Source organism: Coloeus monedula (assembly GCF_965178545.1).
Source record: "Coloeus monedula genome assembly, chromosome: 3".
In the NCBI taxonomy this organism is placed as follows: domain Eukaryota; kingdom Metazoa; phylum Chordata; class Aves; order Passeriformes; family Corvidae; genus Coloeus; species Coloeus monedula.
In genome coordinates, this window is record NC_138783.1 from 16,226,386 (window position 1) to 16,250,465 (window position 24,080).

The 24,080-nt window shown below is 45.1% G+C and overlaps 1 protein-coding gene across 1 annotated transcript; it reads left to right on the forward strand.

The window, feature by feature from the left end:
- DGAT2 (diacylglycerol O-acyltransferase 2) lies at positions 1-22,902 on the forward strand. Its single transcript, XM_082277464.1, has 8 exons — positions 1-111; positions 7,927-8,046; positions 9,015-9,122; positions 9,919-9,989; positions 17,419-17,623; positions 20,749-20,923; positions 21,608-21,810; positions 22,564-22,902. The coding sequence occupies exons 1-8, from the start codon at positions 72-74 to the stop codon at positions 22,716-22,718; spliced, it is 1,077 nt and encodes a 358-aa protein (XP_082133590.1). The 5' UTR covers positions 1-71; the 3' UTR covers positions 22,719-22,902.
- The last annotated feature ends 1,178 nt before the right edge of the window (positions 22,903-24,080 follow it).

Below are 24,080 nucleotides of genomic sequence, written 5' to 3' on the forward strand. Positions count from 1 at the left end.
ACCGGGGCTGTGGGCTGGGGTGCCTTTCTCCATCCCATGGCCCTACCCGAGTTCTGACCACGCCTTCCACCATGAAGACCATCATCGCTGCCTATTCCGGGGTGCTCCGAGGTACCGGGGGGGCGGTGGGAAGGGGTGGAGATGAGCCCTGGTGCCCGGAGGGGGATGCTGCGGTGCGGAGGAGCATTGCGGTGTTTTAAGGGCTGGGGTGGGAGCAGCACTGAAACACTCAGCTTTATGATATTCCCCATTTTTTTGGCCGCAGGGATGTTGTTCTAGGGCAATAAGCAGGGGGAAGAGCGATGTGCAATGGCGGGGAGGCAGCTGCAGCTTTTCTTGGGTTGAGGATTACAAGTCTGCGCAGCTTTTGTGTTTTAGAGAGCTCGGAGGCTCGGGCTGCGCTCCTGGGGCTGATGGAAACGGCTCTGGTTGGTCTAAGTGAGTTTGCACCTTGGCAAAATGTGGGCGTGGGGCACTTGCGTATAAGCGAGTCCTTTTTTCCCCTTTTTGTGATGGTAGGAAGAGAAGTGTAGTAGTTTTATCGCCACTGCGTGGCTGATAAGAGTTTAGTCTCAGCCTTATTTTTATAGAATTATTTAGCTTGGAATAAGACCTCTTTATCAAGTCCAACTGTTCCATAATACTGTGTTCCCCACACCTACATCAACGGGAGAGGAGAAAAAGGGCAACACATTGCTAATTTTGTTGTCTTATAATGAGGAGCTGAAGATTCAGTGCTCAGCAGGAGCTTTGTGGTAGCCAGTTCCTCCAAGTTTGCTTTTACAGCCCTTCGTGCTGGTGAAGTGACTTGTTGAGAGAAGTGGAATGGGTGTCAGTGCCTGACACCCGTCGTGGGCAGAGCTGCTGCAGACACTGAACACTTCCCTGCATACTGGAACATGCTGGTTAACGGCTTTGGAGAGACAGTATAGGAAATCACAAACCACAGGCTACCTTGCCTGCTTGTAAAGGCATCTCAAAGGATCTTGCAGGAATAAATTCAGCAAGTCTAAATGTTTTGCTGGATCGAATTTTGTATCCCTTCTGCAAGGATGCTTGTCTAGAGAAAGGTCAGGATTTGCAAAGAGTGGGGGCTTTGTGTGAAAATGCACTTGGACAACGATTTACCCCGTGATTTGTGGAGGGTCCTCGAGTGATTGCTCTGTGTTGTGGAAGGCTTTTTGCCCTCAAAAAGCAAACTGCTAATACCTCCTGGGATGAAGAGACCTGTGAAATGGCTTATTGATTAAGCAATCGTTAGCAGAGCTGAAAGGACATGAACCTCGTGAATTAACCCTGAAGTCTTGGTTATGCACTGTCCTGCCCAGTCCTGTATCTAGAGCTGCTGATGCTCATATCAGCCAGAAGGATTTTAGAGGTTGATCTGAAGGATCAGTTGTGAACCGACTGGGAGAAGACCTGCATGTATTTCCTGTATTCAGCTCTGGTTCTTAAAATAACTTTGCTTGCTTGCACAACTAACAGAGGACAAGTTATGTTTTCAGTTGAGAGAGGTCATTTGAATTAGCAGCATCTGAACTGTTCAACTGAGAGTTAACTGCAACCTAAGTGCAGAGAATAAATAAATCAGGAACCTGTAAAATATGTAGCATTGACCTGAGACCTTGGTGATCACCTTGCTGGCACTGGCATGTTAATGATAGATCTAGGACACATGCATAATTCAAAACTGAGTGTGGTTTAGGGACAGTGATTGGCCTCATCTCTGGATAATCCTGATTAGCAATGGAAAGCTGTCTTAACTCTCCTCAGGTCAGTTTTCCTCTGAGGCACCTCATGGGGATCCTGCAGTGATATTTGTGCTTTTTAACTTAATTTTTCGTGTGTTTCTGCCTGGGGAGATGGGGGAGGTTGCCTTGGTGACTGCAACATCCACCAACCCCTTGCCAGTGCTGTAGCCTGCCTGGGCAGGAAAGCACAGGTGCCTCTCAGAGGAGCTCTGACTCGGGCTGGGTTTTGGGGATAGTGATGTGGGACCCTGCAGATCAAAAGGTTCATTCATGGGACCTCATGTACTGCTTGATCATGTTGGACAACTTCTCCCACTACAGAGGATGTGTAGAACAAACCCACTAGACTTCTTTTTTTATCCTATCTCCCTGAATATTTTTTTTTCCAAGTATTGTGCTTGCTGGCTTTGGGGTGAATATGTGAATGGCTCATACTGTCCTTTAGTCTTATTGTTTTCCTGGCATCTGGTTTCATCCTGGTGATTGTGTATTTTGCCTGAATTGAGTCTTATCCTATTTTAAAGACAAGTAAAAAAAAAGAGTGCAGGCATCTGCCTCCATATCCATCCCTGTGTATATGCAGAGGAATGTCCTTGGATATCAACCAATATTGCAAAAATCAGAACAGGTCTTGGACCAATACCTAGGGTTGGATAATGCTCTGAGACACCTGGTCAGGTAGGAGAGGTTGTGGTCTCCTGATCTTGACCTGCCTCACTTTGGCCATAGGATGCCTAGGAGGTATCCTCTTTGTGTTTGGCAGAGCAGCAAGGAAGTCTGTCTCATCCCTCTCTCCTGAGGAAAGATGCCAATGTGGCTGGAACACTGAAAGGCTGTCCTGTGCTGAAGTGTCTTTTCTAATGTTGCTTCATCTGTCAAGTTTGGGATGAGGAAGATGATTTTGCTCAGCTTTACCTTGGAGTTAGCCTTACACTGTGTGTGAGGTTTACCAGACCTCAGTTCTGCTCTGGGGTGGGCAGCCTGGGAGCTCCTGTTTTGGGAGAACAGGATCACTGCTGGCTGCAATCAGGTGTTTTCTCTTGACAAAGTTGCTTGGGAGGTGGAGGTCTAGGCTTGCCCATATGAAACCCCTCTTTCAGAGCTCCCATGTGCTCTGGACACACTGATAAGCTGTAGTATGATGGGTCATTTTCTCTTATCCAGACCTGTTTAGTCTTGCTAACTTAAATCTGTGCTTGTTGGCTGGTCTGGGGCAGCTGGGTCTTAAGGTTACATCACTTTAACCTACATACAGCTGTGAGTGTGGAGACTAAGGGCCGAGTTTAGTACTGTGAGTAAATGCAGAACTAACATGAGAAATGTCATGACAGATTTGTTTATTGGGTCTGGAGAATCCCAGCTCCTTTCTAAAGGAGCTGATACAAATTTTTATTTGCATGTCCCTGTTAACAATGTTGTTGACCTCCAGTTGTAGACACACTGTACTGCAGATAATATGGGATTATTGGGTAGCTTCTTGGGACAGGAGCAAACTGTTCTAAAGCTGTGTACAGGGCAGGATAACTATACTCTGCTCTGGTTACTCATTAGTTTCTTAACAAATTTTTTTAATCTATGGTGAATATGTTTGTGCTTGGGGCACCCAAGTAAACCCACAACACAGAAGAACTTGTGTTGCTGAAGGGGTTTTACAGGTGTAGCAGCCTGCTATGTGGACTCCTGCTCTTGCATGGGAGGCTGAGTCCTCCTGAATATTCTAGTATTGGTCTCTCTATCTTATCTAGCTTTGTTATGCCTTCAATCTCAGCTCCTCTGCCAAATATGTAGCTCAAAATGTCCATTTGCAGCTTATGCTTTGATGGATCTAATACGGTTTTCCTCTAAATAAGATGTGTGAAGCAGTTTAATTCTTGGCCGAGAATTAACATGCTAATTGTCTGGAAAAGGTAGCAGATGAAGCTTGGCTTTAACAAGGTTTCAGTGTATTTTTAACTATATATAACACTTCCTCTCAGTTAATTTCTTTGGCTGACTTTTAATTAAGTCCTGTCAGTTGGGTTTTTCTGGTGCCCAGGTGTGAAGTCCTGTTTACTGCCACTCTTGGGATCTTTGATTCTGCTTCCCTGCCTATATACATGTTGTTTGTGTAATTTATCTGAAATAAACTGTGCTGGAAGGGCATCAGATGCTGAGTCTGTATTGCAGGAGTCAAATGCTTGGTCAAACTATTTGCTGACTCCAGGATCTCCTTAGTAGCAACTCCTGCATTTGATATTTAATGGAATTAAATGATAAAAGTGTAGTGAGCCCATCACCAGTTGCAGGATAGTTGGCTAATGTTCCTGAGCTTCCTATGAAGGCTGCAGATGGCTGCCATCTCTGAGCAGCAGGGACGTCTCCTGGAGAAGTTGCTACTCTGTCCATCACGACAAGGAACATCCTTGAGAGCTATGCATGGCTTAGTGCAGGGAGTATCCCATCAGTTCTCCAGGGAGTGGGCTGCAGTGTGATCTGGGGTGCTTAGGATCTCATCTGAGATGAGGAAACCTGTTGGTAAAGTATGTCCTGTGTAGACATGGTTTGCCAAGGCTGACCCCAACAGTCATGGAATGGCTTGGGTTAGAAGGGATCTTAATGATCTTAAGGATCCCCAGTCAGGCTTTCCAGTTCTAGAACAGGTATCCTGGAAAATGCTCCAGGGACTGTGCTGCATGGCCAGCACAGGACAAGCTACTATCTTCAGCAGTAGAACATGGAGGTTTTGGGTTTCTTCAGGGTCCAGAATATTTCCTTAGGAAAAGACTGATAGAAATGGATACTGCCTACACCAGCATTTTGTATCCTTGTGCCTCAGAGTTAATTGTAGTTATGTCTACTGGACCATTTTAAACTAGGTTATTAGGATAATATGTTTCCTGAAAGTTAGAGAAAATGCCTTGAGTTTTTAGTATGTGAAGGGCGCTTGGTGTGGGTCGACAGGTGAGCCCTTAAGAGGAAGTATTTTCTCTAATGGACTGAACCCAAGTGCCAGTGTTGGGTTATTCTTCTGTGACTGAGTGCCAACCCCCCTTTTCCTCCCCCATTTCTGTTGACTTGTCAAAGCTCTTCTGCTGTGTCACTAGTAACTGGCCTGGTTTTCCAGAGCATGGAGGGTCTTTCCAAAAATGCTTCCTGGCCACTGAAGGTGAAAGGATGCAAGGCTTGCATGGGAGGTTGAATGCACAGTGTCAGGTCTGACATGATGAATAGCAAGCTCAGGACTGTCTGGAAAGGTTTGTCTTGGCACTAAAATCTGTAAATGGCTGGTTGATGAAATGGGTTCATCTAGAGTCTGCAGGTTTGGTGCAAAGGTAGACCTGATGAACTTGCCAGGTGACTGACCATTCCCACAGCCCTTTCCTTTGCTGTGGGGCATCTTTGATTTCTTAACTGGGAATTAAATGTTAATATTCAGCCCATGGTAACTACTGAGTTTTCTGGTGTGGAGAATTTTGTTCTCTTTGAAGGATATCTTTGCTTTCAGCAAATAACTGACCCAGGACACCACTTGTCCAAAGGCAGTGCTTAGAGCTGTCTGTCAAACCACTGCCTTCCCTCTGTCTGCAGAAGTTGGATGTGAGCTTCATGTGGTTCAAAAAACAAGTTGACAGGTTGACTCGTGCTACCCAGTACTGGTCTATTTACAGGGCTGGCAATGCCTACAATTTGTTCAAACATCTAGAAAATGCTAAAGTACAAATTCTCATTTGGAGGGATAAACAGTTCTTCTCTTTGGGAAGAGGATAGGGATTTAGCTGATCCAAGGCTGGAGTGTTGGGTTTATGAAGCCAAAGAGGTTTGGTAGTGTAAATGCAGGTGCTAGAAGAAAAAAATTACATGGGACTGGGCTTTTATTGTGTTGCAGTGGGGATTTCTGCAACATGTATAGATAGCAAGGCCCATGGAAAGAAATAGATTTTTCAGAGATTTTTATTCTCCAGCCACGTGGCTGGGGGACTGCTGAAGAACTGAGCAATCACGGGACAAGCAGGGTCCTCCCCGTGCAGGGGAATACGAAACAACCAATGGGGAACAAGATTGACCAGGGAGTAGGGAAACCCAGTAGGCCATGCCTCTACTCCAGGGTCCCCTCCCCCTGGACCCCATGCCAAGGGGGAGGAACCCCAACATATTGTGAGTCATAAATCATCTCCAAGACTTCTGGCTTGTTTTGAGGACATAGGCATAAGGCCAGAGACACCACTATTGCTAAAAGCTTTCTTTAGACTAGTATCTGGTAATCCTCAGTCTACATCAAGTTTGTTGATGTGCAATTTTGTAAGATTTTTGGGATAGCAAGTTCCTGGAGCTGTGGCCCCTTGGCAAGAATTGAGCAACCTGGTCTAGTGGAAATATTCCTGCCCGTGGCAGGGCATTGGATTGAGATGAGCTGTAAATGTCTCTTTGAGTACATACCATTCCAAACCCAAAGATTTCTTTTACCCTTGAACAGGCAACTGGCTTTGTAGAAAAATGGGGTGGAGTTTATCCCTCACCCCCCATTTGGGGATTTACTGCTAGATTTTACAGCATGGGATTTCTGAATCTCAGTGCTTAGATACTCTAGTGTGGCAAATCAATGCATGGTGACAGTTTAACTCAACATATTCTCCTGTCCCACCGCAGAAACAGGAAAACTACTTGCTGGATTCATTCTTAATACTGCAGTATATTATCTTGTAAAGTACTGCCTCCAGCTCTAGTTCCTACTTCAACCTAGATTAGTGCTGTAGGTTCCAGTTTACTGGCAGTTGTAGTGGTATGATCTATCCCAGCCTAAAACTTGGTCTGCTTAGAGTAATTAATGCCCAACCCACTGCTGGGATTGTCCATGTAACATGGACTAAGCAGAAACAAGGGTCTGAACTAGGTGGTCTGGCTCTAGATTTAGACTGCAGCCTTTAGTGTGGCTCCCCCCTGAATGCTGCCAGGGATTGTGTTTCACTGTGTTTCACCACCCTCATAGTAAAAAACTTCTTTCTTATCTAATCTAAACTGACCCTCATTCCTATGAAACAGATGCTTTACATATTTAAAGGATGTGTCAGTGAGAGTGTCTTTGTAGAAACTACCAAAAATCCTAGTGCCTGCTTATACCTAGGGAAGCTATTTTCAATCAGTTTCATTTGACTGAGTGTGAACACCTGCTATGGTATTACCACTAGCAGGGTCATATCTCATCAGCAACGACCGAACCTCTTCAATGTAATAGCTTCTTTCATAGTCCTTCTAATAAAAGGCTGATCCTTAAACACAAAAGGAAATATGTAAATATATTTGATTTGTATTTTGGCCAGTTATTACGGTGCTTGTAAATAAAGTAATGAAGAAAAGTGAAGGAAGACCCACTTGCAAGTGCTTCTTTCTGGAGGCTGTTGAATATATTGTCAAAAGCTGCAGTGGGTGGTTCCTCATATAGAAAGCAAGTCTTTCACTTCAGTGTTTTACCCACTTTTGGTTTTCTCCCCACTTGAATATCTTAAGCTTCTTCAAGAGTGGCTTTCAGCTCCTTCCTTCTTATTTACTGCTTTAGGATTGCTGATAGTTTTCTTTACTCATAGAACTGTGGATCCTCAGGGCTGTATACTGAGGTGTTGCTCAACCAGCCCTTGGGCTGTGCTGAGTAAGGCTGGAGCACAGAGCTTACCTTGAACAGCACTGGGAGCTGTGCAACAGGCCTTGTGAAGGGTGGATGAGAACAACTCGGACCACAGCCTGGTGTCTGCTTGTGTGTGGCTTGAGGCAGCTGATCTTTATCTTACTGTGAGGTCATGGGGTTCCCTCTTACCAAACACCACTTCGAGGAACTGGCAGTTTGAGGTGAGGGTATGTGTTAGGAACATGTGTTAACATCCTCTGCATTTTTATGGTCAAGTGAACAGAGGCTTGCTCAGGTGGGAACTGGTGGTTACCCATTAATCCCTTTCAGTATTCTGAAAAAAGCTGGATGTTTGCAGATGGCAATCCTTCCTCTTCCAGGATGCTCAAACTCAATGAAAAATATTAGCTTTTAGCAAGCCTTTCTCTAAAAGCAAACTGCACATTTATCTAAAAAATCTTATAAAAAAAAGTTGAACTTGATGATCCTTCCTTTTATGATTCTATTTGAAAGGAAAAGTATTATTACCTTTACTCAGTATGCAAATGTTACTGTATTTTTTTTTTCTTTCCTTAGGCACAGGATCGAACATTCTTTCTGCTCTGCAGGATTTGTTCTGGCTATTGAAATCCAAAGCAGAGAAACAACTCCAAATCATCTCTGTGCTGCAATGGGTTCTCACTTTCCTTATCATGGGTAACAGCTTTTGGCCTAAAGCAAAGGGGTTTGGCTGTAATTCTGGAAAAATTTTAATGCAAAAATGTTAACTTTTACATAAGCATTAATTACTGGATGTGTACTGCAGCAGGGTAGTTCCTGGGGTGTGTGGTTATTATAAAACAGTTACATTGATATTTTCAACAATAAATGAATTTTCCTGGCTCTAGAAACTCATAAGAGCTATGGGAAGACTGACTGATGTTTAGCTCATGTCTGTCTACCGTGCAAATGAGGCTGAAACAATTGGAAATGTCTTACCTGGCTCATTCATGGGAATATCCACAGAGATTTTTCTTAGAAGCAGCTGGTAACTGATGTGATTGTGACAGGAATGCCTTCCTCTTGGCTTGGTCTCCTTACAGGAGGTACCAGAGATGGGCAAGAAGTGGTTGTGTTAGACCAGTAAAAGAGTAAAGCCTGTTTGTCCCTGGGTACTTGGATTATGTGAAATCTCGGCCTGCTCTGCTCCACTGGATTGTTAATAATTAAACTGGAGAATAACTGCACTCAGCATCTGTCTCACTGTACCTTCCCAATTCAGTTTGTGCTAAAATGGCAATGTCACTTGTAGGTGGGATCCTTGGCACCCTGGTGGGATGGATGGCTGATGTAGAGCTGGTGTAACCTGTGGAAGATGTATGTAGCTGTGGGGAAAAAACCCTTGATGTGAGCCACAAAGACATCTTGGTGTTCATCAAGTCTGGTGAAGCAACTGCCCTACTTGGAGATATAAGAGATGCCTAGACGCACCATTAAGGGGAGGTTGAGGTTTTCCAGAGCTCTAGAGGAAGCTGCCTCAGCCCTATGTAAGGGGTTTTTAGACAAATCCAATTTGATTGAGGATTAATGACATCAGGCTTTGACATAGATTCAAAAGGCAAGGGGTGTAAATAGTGACCAAAACCTGATGCAACCTTGTTTTCTTCTTTCTTGCACCTCTCCAGGTATTGCTTGCACTTTAATCCTCATGTACATACTGTGCACAGATTGCTGGGCGATTGCTGCTCTATATTTAGCCTGGCTGGTATTTGACTGGAATACACCAAAGAAAGGTAAATATTACAGAACAGATCATTGCTGTTAAAGTGTCCCTGTCTCCATATTTGGACAAAGAAGCACTTCCTTATAATGGATGACTTCCCTTCTTAGTGGGACTTGGCTGAATCCCTGACCAAAAGCATTATTCAGTGAAGCATTTAAATGTCAGCCCTTGGCACTGCAGGTTTTATTGATGCTGAGGGCAATACAAAATTAACATTCACTAATATCTTGCCATTGCTGGCTTTTGCTAGCATAAGGCACAGGTTCTTTCTGTAGTTCAGAAAGATCTAAAGATTCAAGACCTTGCTGTCCTCTCCAGCTCTTGCAAGGTTCAGATTATGATGTGATTATTAAGATGTAGCTCCTCTATGGAGTCAGTGTTGCTGCAAATTAAGCAGAAGACTTTATCTCAGAAAAAAACCCCAACCCTGTAGAAGCCAGCAATGGGAACCAGCAGTGGTGACAAGCTTTGGCAACTACTTTTATAGCCAGATTAGCACAGTTCTCCATGGCCTCAAGATGACTGAAATCATCCAGGATTTTGGCCTTTCCCAAAGGTTGAATCTGAATGTTTCTAGTTTGAATGGTAGAGTTGTCTACTGTGAATTTGTAGTCAGGCCTTAATTTCCTTGAAGTACCTTATATTCAGAGCGTGCACTGATTTCAGTGAATGATGCAGGTGTCCCACTTGGAGGAATGGAAGTGTTGATTTCTGTAGTGAGACAGCAAATGCTGAAGTCCTCTAGGCTTTTTGATGGACAACCATGTGGAAAGAGCTTTAAAAGCATGATTCATTTTTCTCAACAGGGGGAAGAAGATCCCAGTGGGTGAGAAACTGGGCTATATGGAGGTACTTCAGGGATTATTTTCCAATAAGAGTAAGTAAAAGTTTAAGTGTATACCCTGGGATTTAACTGCTTCAGTGCCTTGTTGTACTGGCACTAGTCTGTCTGTGACACTGAACCATAAGCAGGACATGGCTCAGTTACCATTGCCATACCATTCCTGCTTGTGGCAGCTGTGGTTAGAAAATGTGAAATGTATCACCAGTGGTGGCAAAGTGATTGCCAGAAGCTTCTGTTTCTAGTGGTCTTATCAGATTTCTGGAGGCAATCTGCAATCCTTGTTCATCTCTCCAGCTTCTGGAGACACTCGCACAGGTTGTCCCAACAAGTGGTGGCTGCCTCATCCCTCAAAGTGTTCAAAGCCAGGCTGGATGGGGCTTGGAGCAGCCTGGTTTAGTGGAAAGTGTCTCTGCACACAGGAGGGATTTGGATGATCTTTAAAGTTCCTTCCAATGCAAATCACTCTGTGATTCTCTTCTGTGCTGCAGCAGAGTCCTGTGTAGTGCCTGACCCTAACACTGTTCCCCTCTCATAAATCATAAAATATAGCCCAGTTCTCCAGTAACACTTCTGCTCTGGGATGTATTGGGCCAGAATATCTGGGACCCCTGTGCACCAAAAGCCTTAGCACTTCTCAGGGAGCAGTGAAATTTGTTCTCAAGTCTGTTTGCTTCGGAGAAGGGGGTTTTCCAGCAGTGGAAATAGCTTCAGTTCTCCAGCTTGTAAGTTGCTCACCACATACTTGTATTTTTCCTGCTGGTTCAGACATGTTGCAGAAAGAAGACAGGGCTGCCAGGCTGCTCTGGGACTGCAGAATTAGCTGGATGACTTGGAAGGGAGCAGGGGTCAAATTTGGCGAGGAGGAAACTCGATCCTCTCTGGAAGGGCACACAGCTGAAAGGACTATTATGTAAGGTTGTTGGCAAGTTTTATTCAGCTTGAGCATGTGGAAGGGACTTTGATACAGCTTTTGAGCTACCTATCCCCAAGATAGTCCAGCCTCAGAAAGGAACAGGGAATCCAATTCCAGCAGGATGCCAAAGCAGCTTAGACTGCTTTCTTCCTTTGCAAAGTCACTTGAACTCTCAGGGTGCCTGAACGTGCTGCTGGTGAACAAGCCTTTTGTTGTACTCTTAGAAACATAGAACCATTTAGGTTGGAAAAGACCTTTAAGAGCAAGTCTGACCATTAACCCAGCACTGCCAAGTCCACCATGAAACTTGCTGTTGTTAACAGGTAATTCTTGGCAAGCCTAAGTGTACATGGAAAAATTCACTATGCCTGCACAGGCTGGAAGTCAGCCTGGGTCTCATGGCTGACAGAGAACTGAGCAGGCTCTGCCGTTGAAGATGGATGTCAGATTGTGTTGTGTTTTAGTACCAAGTCCTCAGTGCTGCACTAAACATTGCTGCCTTGGATATTGCTGAAGTGGGCTCTGTTATCCTGGTGACTTGATTCCAAAGTGTCACCTGTAGTGCTGGTTCTGCTGTTTCATCATTCCTTTAATGGCACACTTATCATTGTCTTCATGGAAATATGCTCTACAGAAGCCCTGCAGGTCAGATCCACTGTGGATATTAAAAGTGTCAAACAGCTGGCTTGTTTAAGTAGGTTTAGAGATGAGGTGGGGTAGATAAACTAAACTTTGCAGCAGTTTTTAGGTAAATACTTGCTAGTTCACATGGCCCATTTGTGAGAACTCCTTATGGGTTTCACCTTTGCCACTAAGGGGGAAGAGCTGTGCAAGGTTTATGGACCCCACTGGTAGTTCACAGGCAAAGGGCAGAACTTGAGGGCTGACAGCTGGGAGATGACTCCTGCATGTGTTTTGGGGGAACAGCCAGCTGGCTGCAGGGTTGGTAAAAGCTGCTACAGGGATCTTAGGGCAGAAAGGTGCTAGAGGTGGTTTTCTGCAGTTATGGGACTGATCTTACAGCATGAACAATGAATAATATCTCTGGGTATTAGGAATGGTACCAAGAACTGGAATGTCTTGGGCTTGAGTTTGCTAAGAGCATGGGAACTCCTGAGTTAAACTAGTTACCTGTTCTTGGTCAAGAGGGAGATGGGTCTACAGAGGATCACTTGTTTAAATGTTCTCTCTGCAAAAATCCCTTTACTGGATCCTGATCTGTGTAATGGCTCAGTAGGGTTTGGTTTGTGTCCCTGGCTCATGGTTTGTCAGGGCAGTCCTCTGCTGCATGTGCCTCGTCCTGTGCCATGTGTCCACTGAGCACTGCAGGGATGGATCACACCAGTGGCAGTCTCACTGGTGGCATTTGTAATGCTGAACTTGGCTCCTGCAAAGTCTGCACATAGAGCTGTGGTAGCTGCATCCATACCTGCACAGGTACCACATGTATTGGGCTATCAGCTCAGATTTAATTCATAGAATCACAGTACAGTTGGAAGGGACCTTAAAGCTCATTTCATTCCACCCCTCTGCCATGGTCAGGGACACCTTCCATTAGACCAGGTTATTTCAAGCCCTGTCCAAGCTGGCCTAGAGCACTTCCAGGGATGGGGCAGCTACAGCTTCTTTTGGCAACCTGTGCCAGGGCCTCATCACCCTCACAGGGAAGAATGTCTTCCTCTTTGGCTTGCTGTATTAGAGTAGCTGCATGAGAATCAAGCTCTGCTTTGATGTTTGTGTTGATTAGGCTGGTCTCACTGGAGTCAGCAGTGCCTCCCAGCCTGAAACACTAGAACTATTGTACCCATACCTGGAGATAGGTGGTCATGTTTTGTAATACCAGGTGGATTTGGAAAGCAGCCTGAATCTGGCTCAGTTATTCAGCATGAGCAGTGGTTGGCCACATTCTCTGGGGCTTCATGCAGGTGCTCTAACAGTAATAAGCTATTTTAGGGCACTAGAAGCTTAAGTTTGTCTGCTGGTTAATGGCTGGCCTTGTAAATAGTTCTTTAAGCTAAGCAGTGCATGAAGCAGCTGGGGAACATTCCAGTGAGCTGAGTCCTGGACCTGAAGCAACAGGTGAAGCCCAAGCCCTTGCAGGTGTATGCATGGTGCTGGACTGGAGCAGACAGATCCCAGCAGCCTCCTGAGCACATATGGCTGATCTGAGGATGTCATGCTGGGAGTGCCATGATTTAAAGGTTTTATTTAGGTAAAGAAGCTGCTACCTGAGCATGTGAGCATCTCCATGTGCAATAGGACTCCAGGTATCCAGGGCTGCAGACCTTTGCCTCACCTTTGTCAGGCTGTGAGCACTTCAGGTGTGTGGAGGGAGACCGGATGACTGCACTGGGGGAGTGGGCATCTGGCCAGAGCAGGAATTGCTGCTAAAAGTGTCTTTTTTTTTTTTTCTTTTTTTTTCAATTTTTCTTGTATTCTGTGTCTTGGCTAGCTTCCTGGAAAAGCTCCTCCTTAATTGTTGTATGTGAGTTACAGAATGGAAATAGAGGGGTTTGATTGCTGTGTCCTAACCTAGTGTAGTGGAAGGCATTCCAGCCCATGACAGGGGGTTAGAACAAGTTGAGCTTTAATGTCCCTTCCAACCCAAGCCATTCTGTGAATTTGTGATGCATATAATACTGGGAGCCTTGTGGGGGGTCTTCAGGTCCTGGCTTGCACTTCTGGGAAGGTAAGATGATTTCTTCCATAATGTTGCTGGGTGTGATGCAGCTAATTGCAGTTCTTGGGTTGTTTTGCAAGCTTACATGCTCATGAGAGCTGCTGCTTGGATCCTGCAGGATGAGCTCTGGTTTTCTGCTCTTTGCATGCTTCCATAGTCAGTGCTGCTCAGCTCCCATCCAAACAACTGATTTTCGTCCTGCTCTTTGGCCCCTGGTACTACTGCTGAGCAGCAGTAGTTCTGCAGTCCCCTTTCTCCTCTACTGAATATGCCACTGTTCCTACAAATAACATTGACAATATGGTTCTTTAGCTGTATCTGGCACTCAAATATTAACACTTGTTTTCTTTACACTATTGCACTAGCTTACTGCTTCTATAGGCTGGCTTAGGTCTGTGCAAAGAAATCTGTTATTATTAGACAGGTGGATGAACTTTGCTCCCAGAGAAACAGGTTTGGTCTCTTAACAGCAGCTGGGAACAGGTGTTAGTGCAATGGGGTGAAGGTTCAGCTTCACTCCCAGTACTGATTGTCCAGCTGGGATGCAGCAAGGATGTGCTGTCTCTGCCTTATCATGGGAGCACTGAGGCTCCAAAGAGCTGTGTGGGACTGGAGAAGACCTTGAAGGCAAAAGGAAAAAACAGCTGGAGTTTCAGAACAGAGTTGCAATAGTGTTCAGTGACAACTACAGGAATTCCTTGGGGCAACCTGGTAACACCGTTTGCTTCTCAAGGGGAGACGTTCAAAGAACCAGCAGTGAGTGATCAGCCTCCTGAAGAGAGCTTCTGGCATGGAATTATAGAACGGTTTTGGTTGGAAGGGACCTTTAAATGCACTCTAATTCCAAAGCCCCATCTTGTGCACTTCACTGTCTTCACTCTTGCTGGAATCTAAAAATAAGTGATTTACAGTACTTCAAGAATTCCTGCTTCTAGATTAAATTTAGGGAGAGATGAAGGTGTTGGCAGGTCGGACCCTCCTGAGGCTGAGTGTGCATTAGCAGATTCAAGACCTCCACTTGAAAAGAAGTGCCCAGCCCTGTCTGATGTCTGTTAGTCTTAGGTTCCCTGGCTTGACTTGAGTGGAAGAACACATAGAATCACTAAGGTTGGAAAAGACCTTGAAGATTGAGTCCAACTATTCCAGTGCCTTTTAGGAAATTTTTCCCTAATACCTAATCTAAACCTCCCTTGGTGCTACTTGAGGCTGTGTCCTCTTGTCTTGTCACTTCTTACCTGGCAGAAGAGACTGACCCTCATCTGCACCCTCCATGTTTACCTTCTGTGAGCACCTGTGTTGTGGGACAGGTGTAGAGGGCAGTGGCAGCCTGCATGGGACAAACAGGGGAAAAGCATATATGTATGAATACCAGGCTAAATCTTAGCCCTTCTCCCTTGCTGTTGGTGAGTTGGATCCTGCATACCCCTTGCCCACCTCCTGCAGTGGAGTGGGTGATTGATTGTCATGGGTATTGCCAACCCCATGGCTCCATAACAGGAGCTCTCGGAAAACAACCACAGCAGTAAGACTGCAGCTTGGCTGGGGCTCCTATGAGGTATCCAAGCAATGGGCTCCACTGGGATCTGGGTGTCCTTGCATGTGGTGTAGGGGCTGGAGCAGGAGAATTCTTCTGTATGTGTGGCTCTGCCAAGATCAACATGCAGATGCCTCGTGCTCCAGAATGACAAGGACAAACCCTGTTTCAGCTGTCTGTCTTATAAATGAGCTGTGCTTGGTGCAGGAGAGATAAGAGGCTTGGAAATCACCACCTTGCTCTGACAGGAGCTTTAAGGAGGAGTGTCTGCTACTTGTCCAGCCAAGCAACATGTGTCTGTATCTACCAGGCCTGGAGTCATAAACTCAGAATATTGTTTAGGTTGGAAAAGTCCTAAGATCATCAACTCTAACCATTCTGCCAGAAGTGCCAATCTCACCACTAACCCATGTGCCCAGGTGCCACATCCACACAGCTTTTAACTCCCTCCAGGGATGGGGAGTCCACCGCTGCCCTTTGCAGCCTGTTGTAGAAGTCTCTCTACAACTGAGGAAGAGCTTATAGATGGAGTGGTTGCTTACCGTATCACTACTTTTTTTCATGGACAGTGGTGTTTGGTCTGTAGTCTGTGATCCCTGTGTGTTGTAACTGGTCAAGGGGGCATCCCTTCTACCCTGGGAAATGAAAGCATAGCCATCTGCTAATTGGGAAAGAAGGGAAAAGGGATTAAAGGATGACTTGGTGTGATATAGGCAGTGAGGCTCTGCAGAGCTGTTGCAACCACAAGCCTCTGTGCCCTCTTCCTGGAGCTCTACGTGACCTCAAAGCCAGAGGAAATTGTGCTGAAACCTGCTGCTGCATCGTGCCTGTATCGCAGCTGCTGTTTTAAATAGCACAGGAGCTGTAGCTTCATCTAGGGGCAAGGCTGAGAACAAGGAGGAGGGAATCAAGTTTCTTGGCATGCTGCTTTTGTGTGTTGCAATGGTACTTCAGCTCCCTGTAGCATGATCCAACAGAATGGACTTGTGTAGTGCCAAAACACTTCTTGTCCAAGGCAGTGGGGTGTGTAATGCTAGTGTGACATCTTGGAAATCTGGGGCTTTTTTTTTTTTTTTCCCTCTATGGGAACTGATGCAGAGTGGCCTTTGCATGTGCAGTTTGAGAGATGGGGTGCCAAAGCTTCAACTTGTAGGTCTGAGAGCTGCTGGGGTCTTGCTGTTGGCAAAAAGTGGCACTGTTGCAGCCTGAAAAGAGGAGATTTTTAGATTAGATGTCAGGAAGAGATTGACTCTTAGGGTAGTGAGGCTCTGGCACAGGTTACCCACAGAAGCTGTGGCTGCCTCATCCCTGGAAGTGTTCAAGGCCAGGTTGGACAGGGCTTGGAGCAACCTGATCTAGAGGAAGGTGTCTCTACTCATGGCAGAGGTTTGGAACTGGATGATCCTTAAGGTCCCTTCCAACACAAAGTATTTTAACATACAGGAAAAAAAAAAGAAATTTGATCTCTATTTTTGTAGGATGATGCAGCAGCCCTGCTGTGTTTTGTGCTGTGGGCTCCCTCAGACTGCATGCATACTGCCTGGGGAAGATGCTCTGACACATGGCAGTATTGGTACCAGGGAATGGGTTGTTCCGTGCTAGCTAAGACAATTGTAGAGAGTCTCCATGCTATGCAAACAGAGGAGCAAATGGTTAGGAATATTGCACAGCCTGAAAACAATGTGATCACAACTCCCAGAGCATGTCCTGCAGGAATTGGGGATGGCTTGAGGTGTCTCATTTACCCTTTGGCATGTAGGCCAGGGCAGAACCTCTTAAAAGGAGGGATTGTTTCCAGTGGTTACCACCCTTCTGCACATTTTCCCACTTGTAAGGTGGCCAACAGGCGCATTAACTGGTTGGCTCTTTTTTTCAGGCATTTAGTGAACTTGCTTCTGCTATGAGACAGTGATGTTTGTGTTCTTTCCCCCTCATACTGGGATGTGAGCCACTAATGTGCTGAGACAGGGCCTGGAAGGAGGCATAGCTGTGGCTACAGGACTGAAGAACTTGGTCAGTTTGGGCAAGAGGTGTGTAAGAATTCCTTAGGAAGGAGTAGAGAAGCAAAAGGCCCAGGCTGCAGCAACCCAAACCCTATTCCTGCTTGGCTGGCAGGCTTCTTGTGTCTGAGATCAGCCTGTTTATCCTGCTCCCTCTGCTTGGGAGGCTGTTCCTACCAGAGCCTCTGAAATCCAGAAGCACCCATACATGAGCTCTTAGGCTGTTCTCCCTGGTGGGAAGAGAGACAAAACCTGGGGAATATGACTTTTTTTTTGCTTCTCCCATTTTTACTTGAAAATATCCATCTTCAATTGAGCTCTTTTTTCTTTCCTAGCTGGTTAAAACCCACAATCTGCTGACCACCAGGAATTACATTTTTGGCTACCATCCACATGGCATCATGGGCTTGGGTGCCTTTTGCAACTTCAGCACAGAGGCCACAGGTGTCAGCCAGAAATTCCCTGGGATCCGACCGTACCTTGCTACCCTGGCTGGGAACTTCAGGATGCCCATATTGAGGGACTACTTAATGTCTGGTGGTAAGCACAATCATACTGTGCCATTTCTGCTCATGCCCTTGGCTCTGCGCTGTCTTCACCTCTTTCAAGTGAAAAGCTGTGTTGGAAGCTCAGGTAGCCACTTCCTGCTGGTAGTATCACCCAAACATTGCTTTCATATAGTTGTCAAGAGGAAGCTATGAATAAATGTGAGAAATCCTGTCTAGTGGAAGGTGTCCCTGTCCATGGCAGAGGGTTGGAATAGGATGGTCTTTAAGGTCCCTTCCAACCAAAACCATTCTGTGATTCTGTGAATATGACTAGTTTGGGCTGCAGGGACTGCTGCTCCTCTGTGTTCATGCTTAACTCTAGGATACTCTTGTCCAAAGGCATAGTAAAGATATCTGACATCTGTAGTTTTAGAAGGTGGAGACATGGAACAAAGTTGTCCAAGTTGTTGTTACAAGGTACAGGAAGAAGTTGCACTGACTGAAAATACTGAGTAACCATGGCCAGCTCAGCTCCTGGTCTCACTACCACATGACTTGTCACACATCTGTGTTTTGTGGTGGTGGTGGATTCTGTCTCCACCCAACTGCACTGCTGGGTGCCTGCCAGGGTAAAGATTCTGAGGTATTGCATGGTTCCAGCTGTTCAGAGAGCCCCTTCCCTGAATGTATTCCTATAGATGGATCACACGGATTATGCAGTGATGTAAGTGTGCTGAATTACATTAATAGGTCTGTTTTAATGGAGTCCAGGATTTTAATGCTTGGGGCTTTTAAGTTATGACTGGGCAGAGGAAGCAGATTTTAAAATATCAGTAAAGTGTTCTTGCACGGCCTGAGCTTCCTTTTTGGAGTGAGGATGCCTGTCAATTAGATAGAGATGAGGGAGTAATACAAAGACCATGAATTGAACAATCTAGTAACCTGTTTGCTGTTTCTGTAACTGATTCATCAATAAATGACTTTAAAATAGATATCTTAGTAAGTACCATGCCTGGGAAGATGACAGGAGTAGCTGTACCTGACTCTGACTTGTTAGAATTGACTATTTCTGAGATTACTGTCTTAACTAAGTGAGGGAGAGAAAGACTAACTGGATCTGGTGCAGAAAATGTGTTTGTCCCTATCTAGAAAGGGCAGTATCTCAAGCTGGTTTTTATCTTCCTGCACTGATGTTAGTTGCTGCATGAAGTCCATAATTTGGGAATTAACAGGACAGCAGCACAAGAGAAGTTGGGATCTGCTTTCCAGTCCATCACATCTGCAAGTTTAGTTGTTGCCTAAGTTTCCATGCAGCCTTTCTATATTTAAAAAAAAATCTTAAATCTGTTCAGTATGACTGGCAGACAAATCTTGTGGCCAGCCAGAGCTGCTTTCTCCTTTTTGGAAGGAAGGTGGGAGTAAACACTAGCAATGTCATTGCTGGCTTGGCTATCCCTGAGTGTTGTGCTTCCTCTGTTGCTAGGATCTTCAAGACTACAGGTGTGATGAAGTTAACCTTCTGAAAGCCATAATTTGTCTTCACTTTTCTATCCTAGAACTTAAGGGTTCTGATAAAAAGGCCTTAACATCACTTGGAAAGTACTGATAATTCCCTCAATCCTTTTCTCTGTGGATGAACCACTTCAGGTGAAATTATAACAAATCCTAACACTGTACCAATACACACAGTTGGTTTACAAGTAGTAAGAATTCTTAATTTTACAGCCTACTAGAGGTTAAGGTATAGCAGGGATCATATAACGCATGAGGAGATTATCAGAAAAACCTGTATACTGTGTGAATGTGCTGAAGAGCAGAATTTATCTATTGCAACTTGTCTCCATGTCTCATTGCACTTTCTGAAGGAACGATTTGGTGCTTTGAGCAGCAGTAATCTCCTCCTTCTAACAAGCGTGAAAGAGCTGAACATAAATCTGTTGCCAGGCCTGTGTAGCCAGCATGAGCCTTGGTGTGGAGAATGGGAGAAGGTTGAAAGTTGGAGCAGTGAGTATAACCTGAGCCTTTCAGAGGAAAAACGGTCACACTTGATCTGTTCCAAGTGTGGTCTGCTCTGTTCATATCTGGAGCTGGGATAGGTGATGACCCTGGTGCCCAGATAGACATCAAGGCTCACAGACTTGTCCTGTCTAAGCCCCCAGGGCCTGTTCATTGTTTAGTTCTTGGCTCAAGTAATGGGCAAAAAAAATGGCCATGAGATGTGCAAAATCTGCTTCTAAGATTAAATAGTGTAATAGGGCAATGACCTAAAGTACTCAGATCAGATGTGTTGTGTGATGGGAATGTAAATGCTGGCATCCCACTTCTCCTTGGCTTATTCTGGCCAAAAATGAGAGGCAGGAGCAAGCTTGGACACCAATTGTAGGATAAAAGCAAGAGTTTAAAGAGCAGACAATCAAATTTCTTCACACTTTTAGAGCAATACAGAAGAAATTAAAGATGCTGTCTTGGGGTTTTCATTTCCCTGGAGTGGGGACTGATGCTTTAGGGCAGAGATTGCTTACTAAAGCTGAAGGGAAGTCCTGCTCTTTCCAGTGTGGTATAGTGGGAAGGACCTTTCCAGACACTTTCCTCAGAGTGTGGACTTATGTAAACACACTGTCCCATACATCCTTTCCTTCCCAGGACAGCAAAGGATTGCAAGAGCTTCATGTTATTTCAGATCTGTCTTAAAGGTTTATCCATTTATTCTTTTTGTATCACTAAAGTATGCTCCTGCATCTATTCTACTACCTAATCTTGCTGAGGAATTGGTCAAAATCAGACACTTCTATCCATCAAAATAACATAACTGCTTTCTTTCTCACTAAAGGTAAACCAAATCCTACTGTAAAGTTTACATGGAGGGAGGATGTCTTAACACCAATGCCTTTGATATCACTAGGTACAGAAAATCCTTGCTGAAGTCTTTTGATAAAGGGAAATTTTTGAGAGCTGATGTTTGTGGAGTTTATGATGAAGTCTAGTGCTGCCAGGTCTATGAACTGCTAGTTTAGTTAAGGAACAGGTTGCCTGCTAATACTACCCTCTCTGACCACAGGGAGGTTTGACATCTCAACTTGCAGTTGAGCTATAAACTTTGTGCTGTAAGTATGAGGAGATCCTGAAGTCACCAGCCAATCATGTAATGTGACCCTTGTGTCTGTCTCCTTGATCCAGGTATATGTCCTGTGAACCGTGATAGCATAGACTACATCTTGTCAAAGAATGGCAGTGGCAATGCCATCATCATTGTGGTTGGAGGGGCAGCAGAGTCCCTGAACTGCACCCCAGGGAAGAACTCTGTGACACTAAAGAACCGGAAAGGATTTGTGAAACTGGCTCTACGGCATGGGTAAGGGGCAGCCTCAATGCTAGAGCAGTACCACTACCATGCAGAAGGTGCTTTTATGTGAACAACTTGGGCTAGGTGAAGATGTCCTATGGGATAGGACTAGATGGCCTTTAAAGGTCCCCTCTAGTCCAAACAATGCTGTGGTTGGTTCTGTTCCCTTGGAGGATTCTCCTTTCTGCAGTTTTGCTGTGTTGTGTGGATGTTTGCCCAGAGTGCCAGGCATGAGTGTCCTTTAGCTTCTGCCCCTGAGCAAGGTACAGGGGTAGGGGGATCCCTGGGACAGCAGGAGACTTCCAGGGCAAGGAGAGGCAGGTGTCAGTAACCTGCATGGGGTGATGACCTGTGCAGTCCCCCTGATCCCCATGTGTCTGAAAGGAGATGTCCATCAAAAACAGGAGTTGAGTATATATGGAAGCATGCCTAGTGCCTGACTGCACAGTGTTCCACAGGCATGTTGTCAGTACAATTCTCCTGTATGCCTTCAGAGTATATCTATTATGTCATGGCAAGTCTGGCTGGCTTACGTCAGTACCTTGTGCTGCAAAAAAACCTTTGGGCAATGTATCAGCAGCTGTGCAGCCTGGCAGAACACACAGCAGCAAGTGTGGGGCTCTCCAACTGTGGTCATGTGAACACACATATGACAGTCCAGGGGGTGGGCTCTTGACGTCTTTGTCTTTCTAGAGCGGACTTGGTTCCCGTCTACTCCTTTGGGGAGAATGAAGTGTACAAGCAGGTGATCTTTGAAGAGGGTTCCTGGGGAAGATGGGTTCAGAAGAAGTTCCAGAAGCACATTGGCTTTGCTCCATGCATCTTTCATGGCCGTGGCCTCTTCTCCTCTACCACCTGGGGGTTGTTACCTTACTCCAAGCCCATCACTACTGTTGGTAAGGTTTTGATATAAACATTCAGTGTGCCTCTCTAGGTAGCAGAATACTTGAGTCTGTGCTGTACACCTGCTGTAGTTGGAGTCTTGGCTTTCCCTTCTATATAAAACCTTCCAGCAAAACTGAGAATGAGCTAGAAGAGTTTCCAGAGGTTACAAGCCTTCAATCATGTTCTGCTTCTAGGCAGTCTTGCAAGAGAGCTCTTTCTGGGGGGAAGAGGCTGTATCTCTACTTTCTTTGGCCTTGGGTAGCTAAAGACAAAAGCAACCTGGCCCCCCATGCTCCTGGAACTGGCCAGTGGGTTGCTGTCTGACAGCTGAATCTTAAAGCCAACTCTAAAACTTGCATTTGAGTCTTCCAACCCAAAGCAGCGAGGCTTTGAGGGAGGGGGAAAAATGGTCAGCTTTGCCTTTGTGGTGTGTATAGGGGAATACATAAGAACTGACTCTTGGCTTCTGTTAATTGAGGAGGGATTTATCACTCTGCTGTAAACAGAAGGGGGATTTCCCAGCCACCTTGGACAGTAGAGGCATCTGTGTAGCTAAAGCAAATCTGGTATTGCTGCAGATGTGATGTGCGTCCTTGTGGTGGGACAGTTATGCTTCAGAGCCTTGTAAAAACTGGGAGGAATCAGGCAAACTGTGCTGTGCCAGAATGGATGTGCTGATCTACGATAGCTGTGTCCATAGAGGACGAATATCCAGGTTGTGGAAGCATTTAATCTAATGTGGATTTGTCCCTTTTTTTTATCAGTTGGAGAGCCCATCACCATCCCTAAAATCAATAATCCATCCCAGAAGGATGTGGACTTCTACCATAGCATTTATGTGGACTCCCTGATCAAACTCTTCGACAAATACAAGAGCAAATTTGGCCTGCCAGAGACTGAGGTCTTGGAAGTCAACTGAAGGCACTGGCTCAGCAGCACCTCCTTCTTCCAGAACCACCAAATCTTTTCCAGGAGTCCACGTTGTCATTGTGTACTTGAAAGCATGTGTGGGTGTATGTATCCTTTAAAGCAAGTGTTTAAAGCATTGCTAGACCACTTTTAAAAATAATAAAGGCTTTGCTTTAGAGAAATCCCATTACAAACATCTTTTTATACAAAAAAAGCACAACTCCCCATTGTTGGATTGCGAGGATTTGGATGGGGTAAATGATTGCCTTTGTAATCTGCTATAGAATGCTGTTGGATGACCAGCAATGGATTAGAAACATTCCTACAGATACTGTACCCACTAGCACAAGCTATTTTGGGAGAGTAGGATCCATCTGGTTTTCAACCTAAAAAGCAGCAGGTTGATTTGAGCAGCATGGCAGTTTTACAGGCATGTTGCACAAGAGCCCTGTTGACACATTCTTATGTAGCACGAGGGTATTTCTGCTTTGGAGAAGCCCATTCTGAAAGTACAGTTGGGCTGCCAACACCCCTGGTGTGACATCTATGACAGATGATGCAGGAAACCAAGTGGGAAGAGTTGGGTGAACCTTGATCCATAGTGTAGTGGATCATTTTGTGGTTGTAATTTCACCAGTGTATTTGAAATGTCAGTTTAGAAGCAGGTATGTCCCATGTGCAGAGGCTTGTAGCTGGAAATACGAGACTTCTTCATAGCCACACAGCTCCCAGGATAAGCTCTAGGAGCAGTGGGATGGTGCATTTGTGTAGCCCTGGTGTTGCAGACCTTTAGGGTAGCCCACAGAGGGAAAATGCAGTGGGACTATTGATGCAAGTGCTTTGGATCCCAGAAGTATTTGGGGAAATCTAGAAGTAACTTCTGGCCAAAGACGGTTTCTAATTACTCCATCCAGTGAATGTAAAGGAGTAGCCTTTGCACACATAGGGTCTAAAGTGAGCTACTCTTAAAAGTATTTACAAAATTTTTATGTGGATGTTAACACTGCTTGTAGTGAGATTTCTTCAGAGTACAGTTTGTTTACCTGAAACATTGCACTACTTGCATGTCTGACCTGCCTTTTAAACCATTCAGTTGAGTGTATCTTGAGCTCTAAAATGTGCCTTTCTTCCATGCAAGAGGATGGTACTTCACATTCCTGAAATCTTGCCTCTAAAGACAAATGTTCATCTGTCATATTTGATAGATTATTGTATTACAGAGTATCAATTTTTGTACAAATTTCTAGAAATAAACTTGGGCAAAAATAGTGGGCTGCTTTGGTCCCTTCAGTGTTGCAGGGTGTGTGGCTGGTATTGTAGCAATAGTGTGATTGCAGTTATGCCTTTTTTCCTGTGGGGGGGAAAAAAAAAA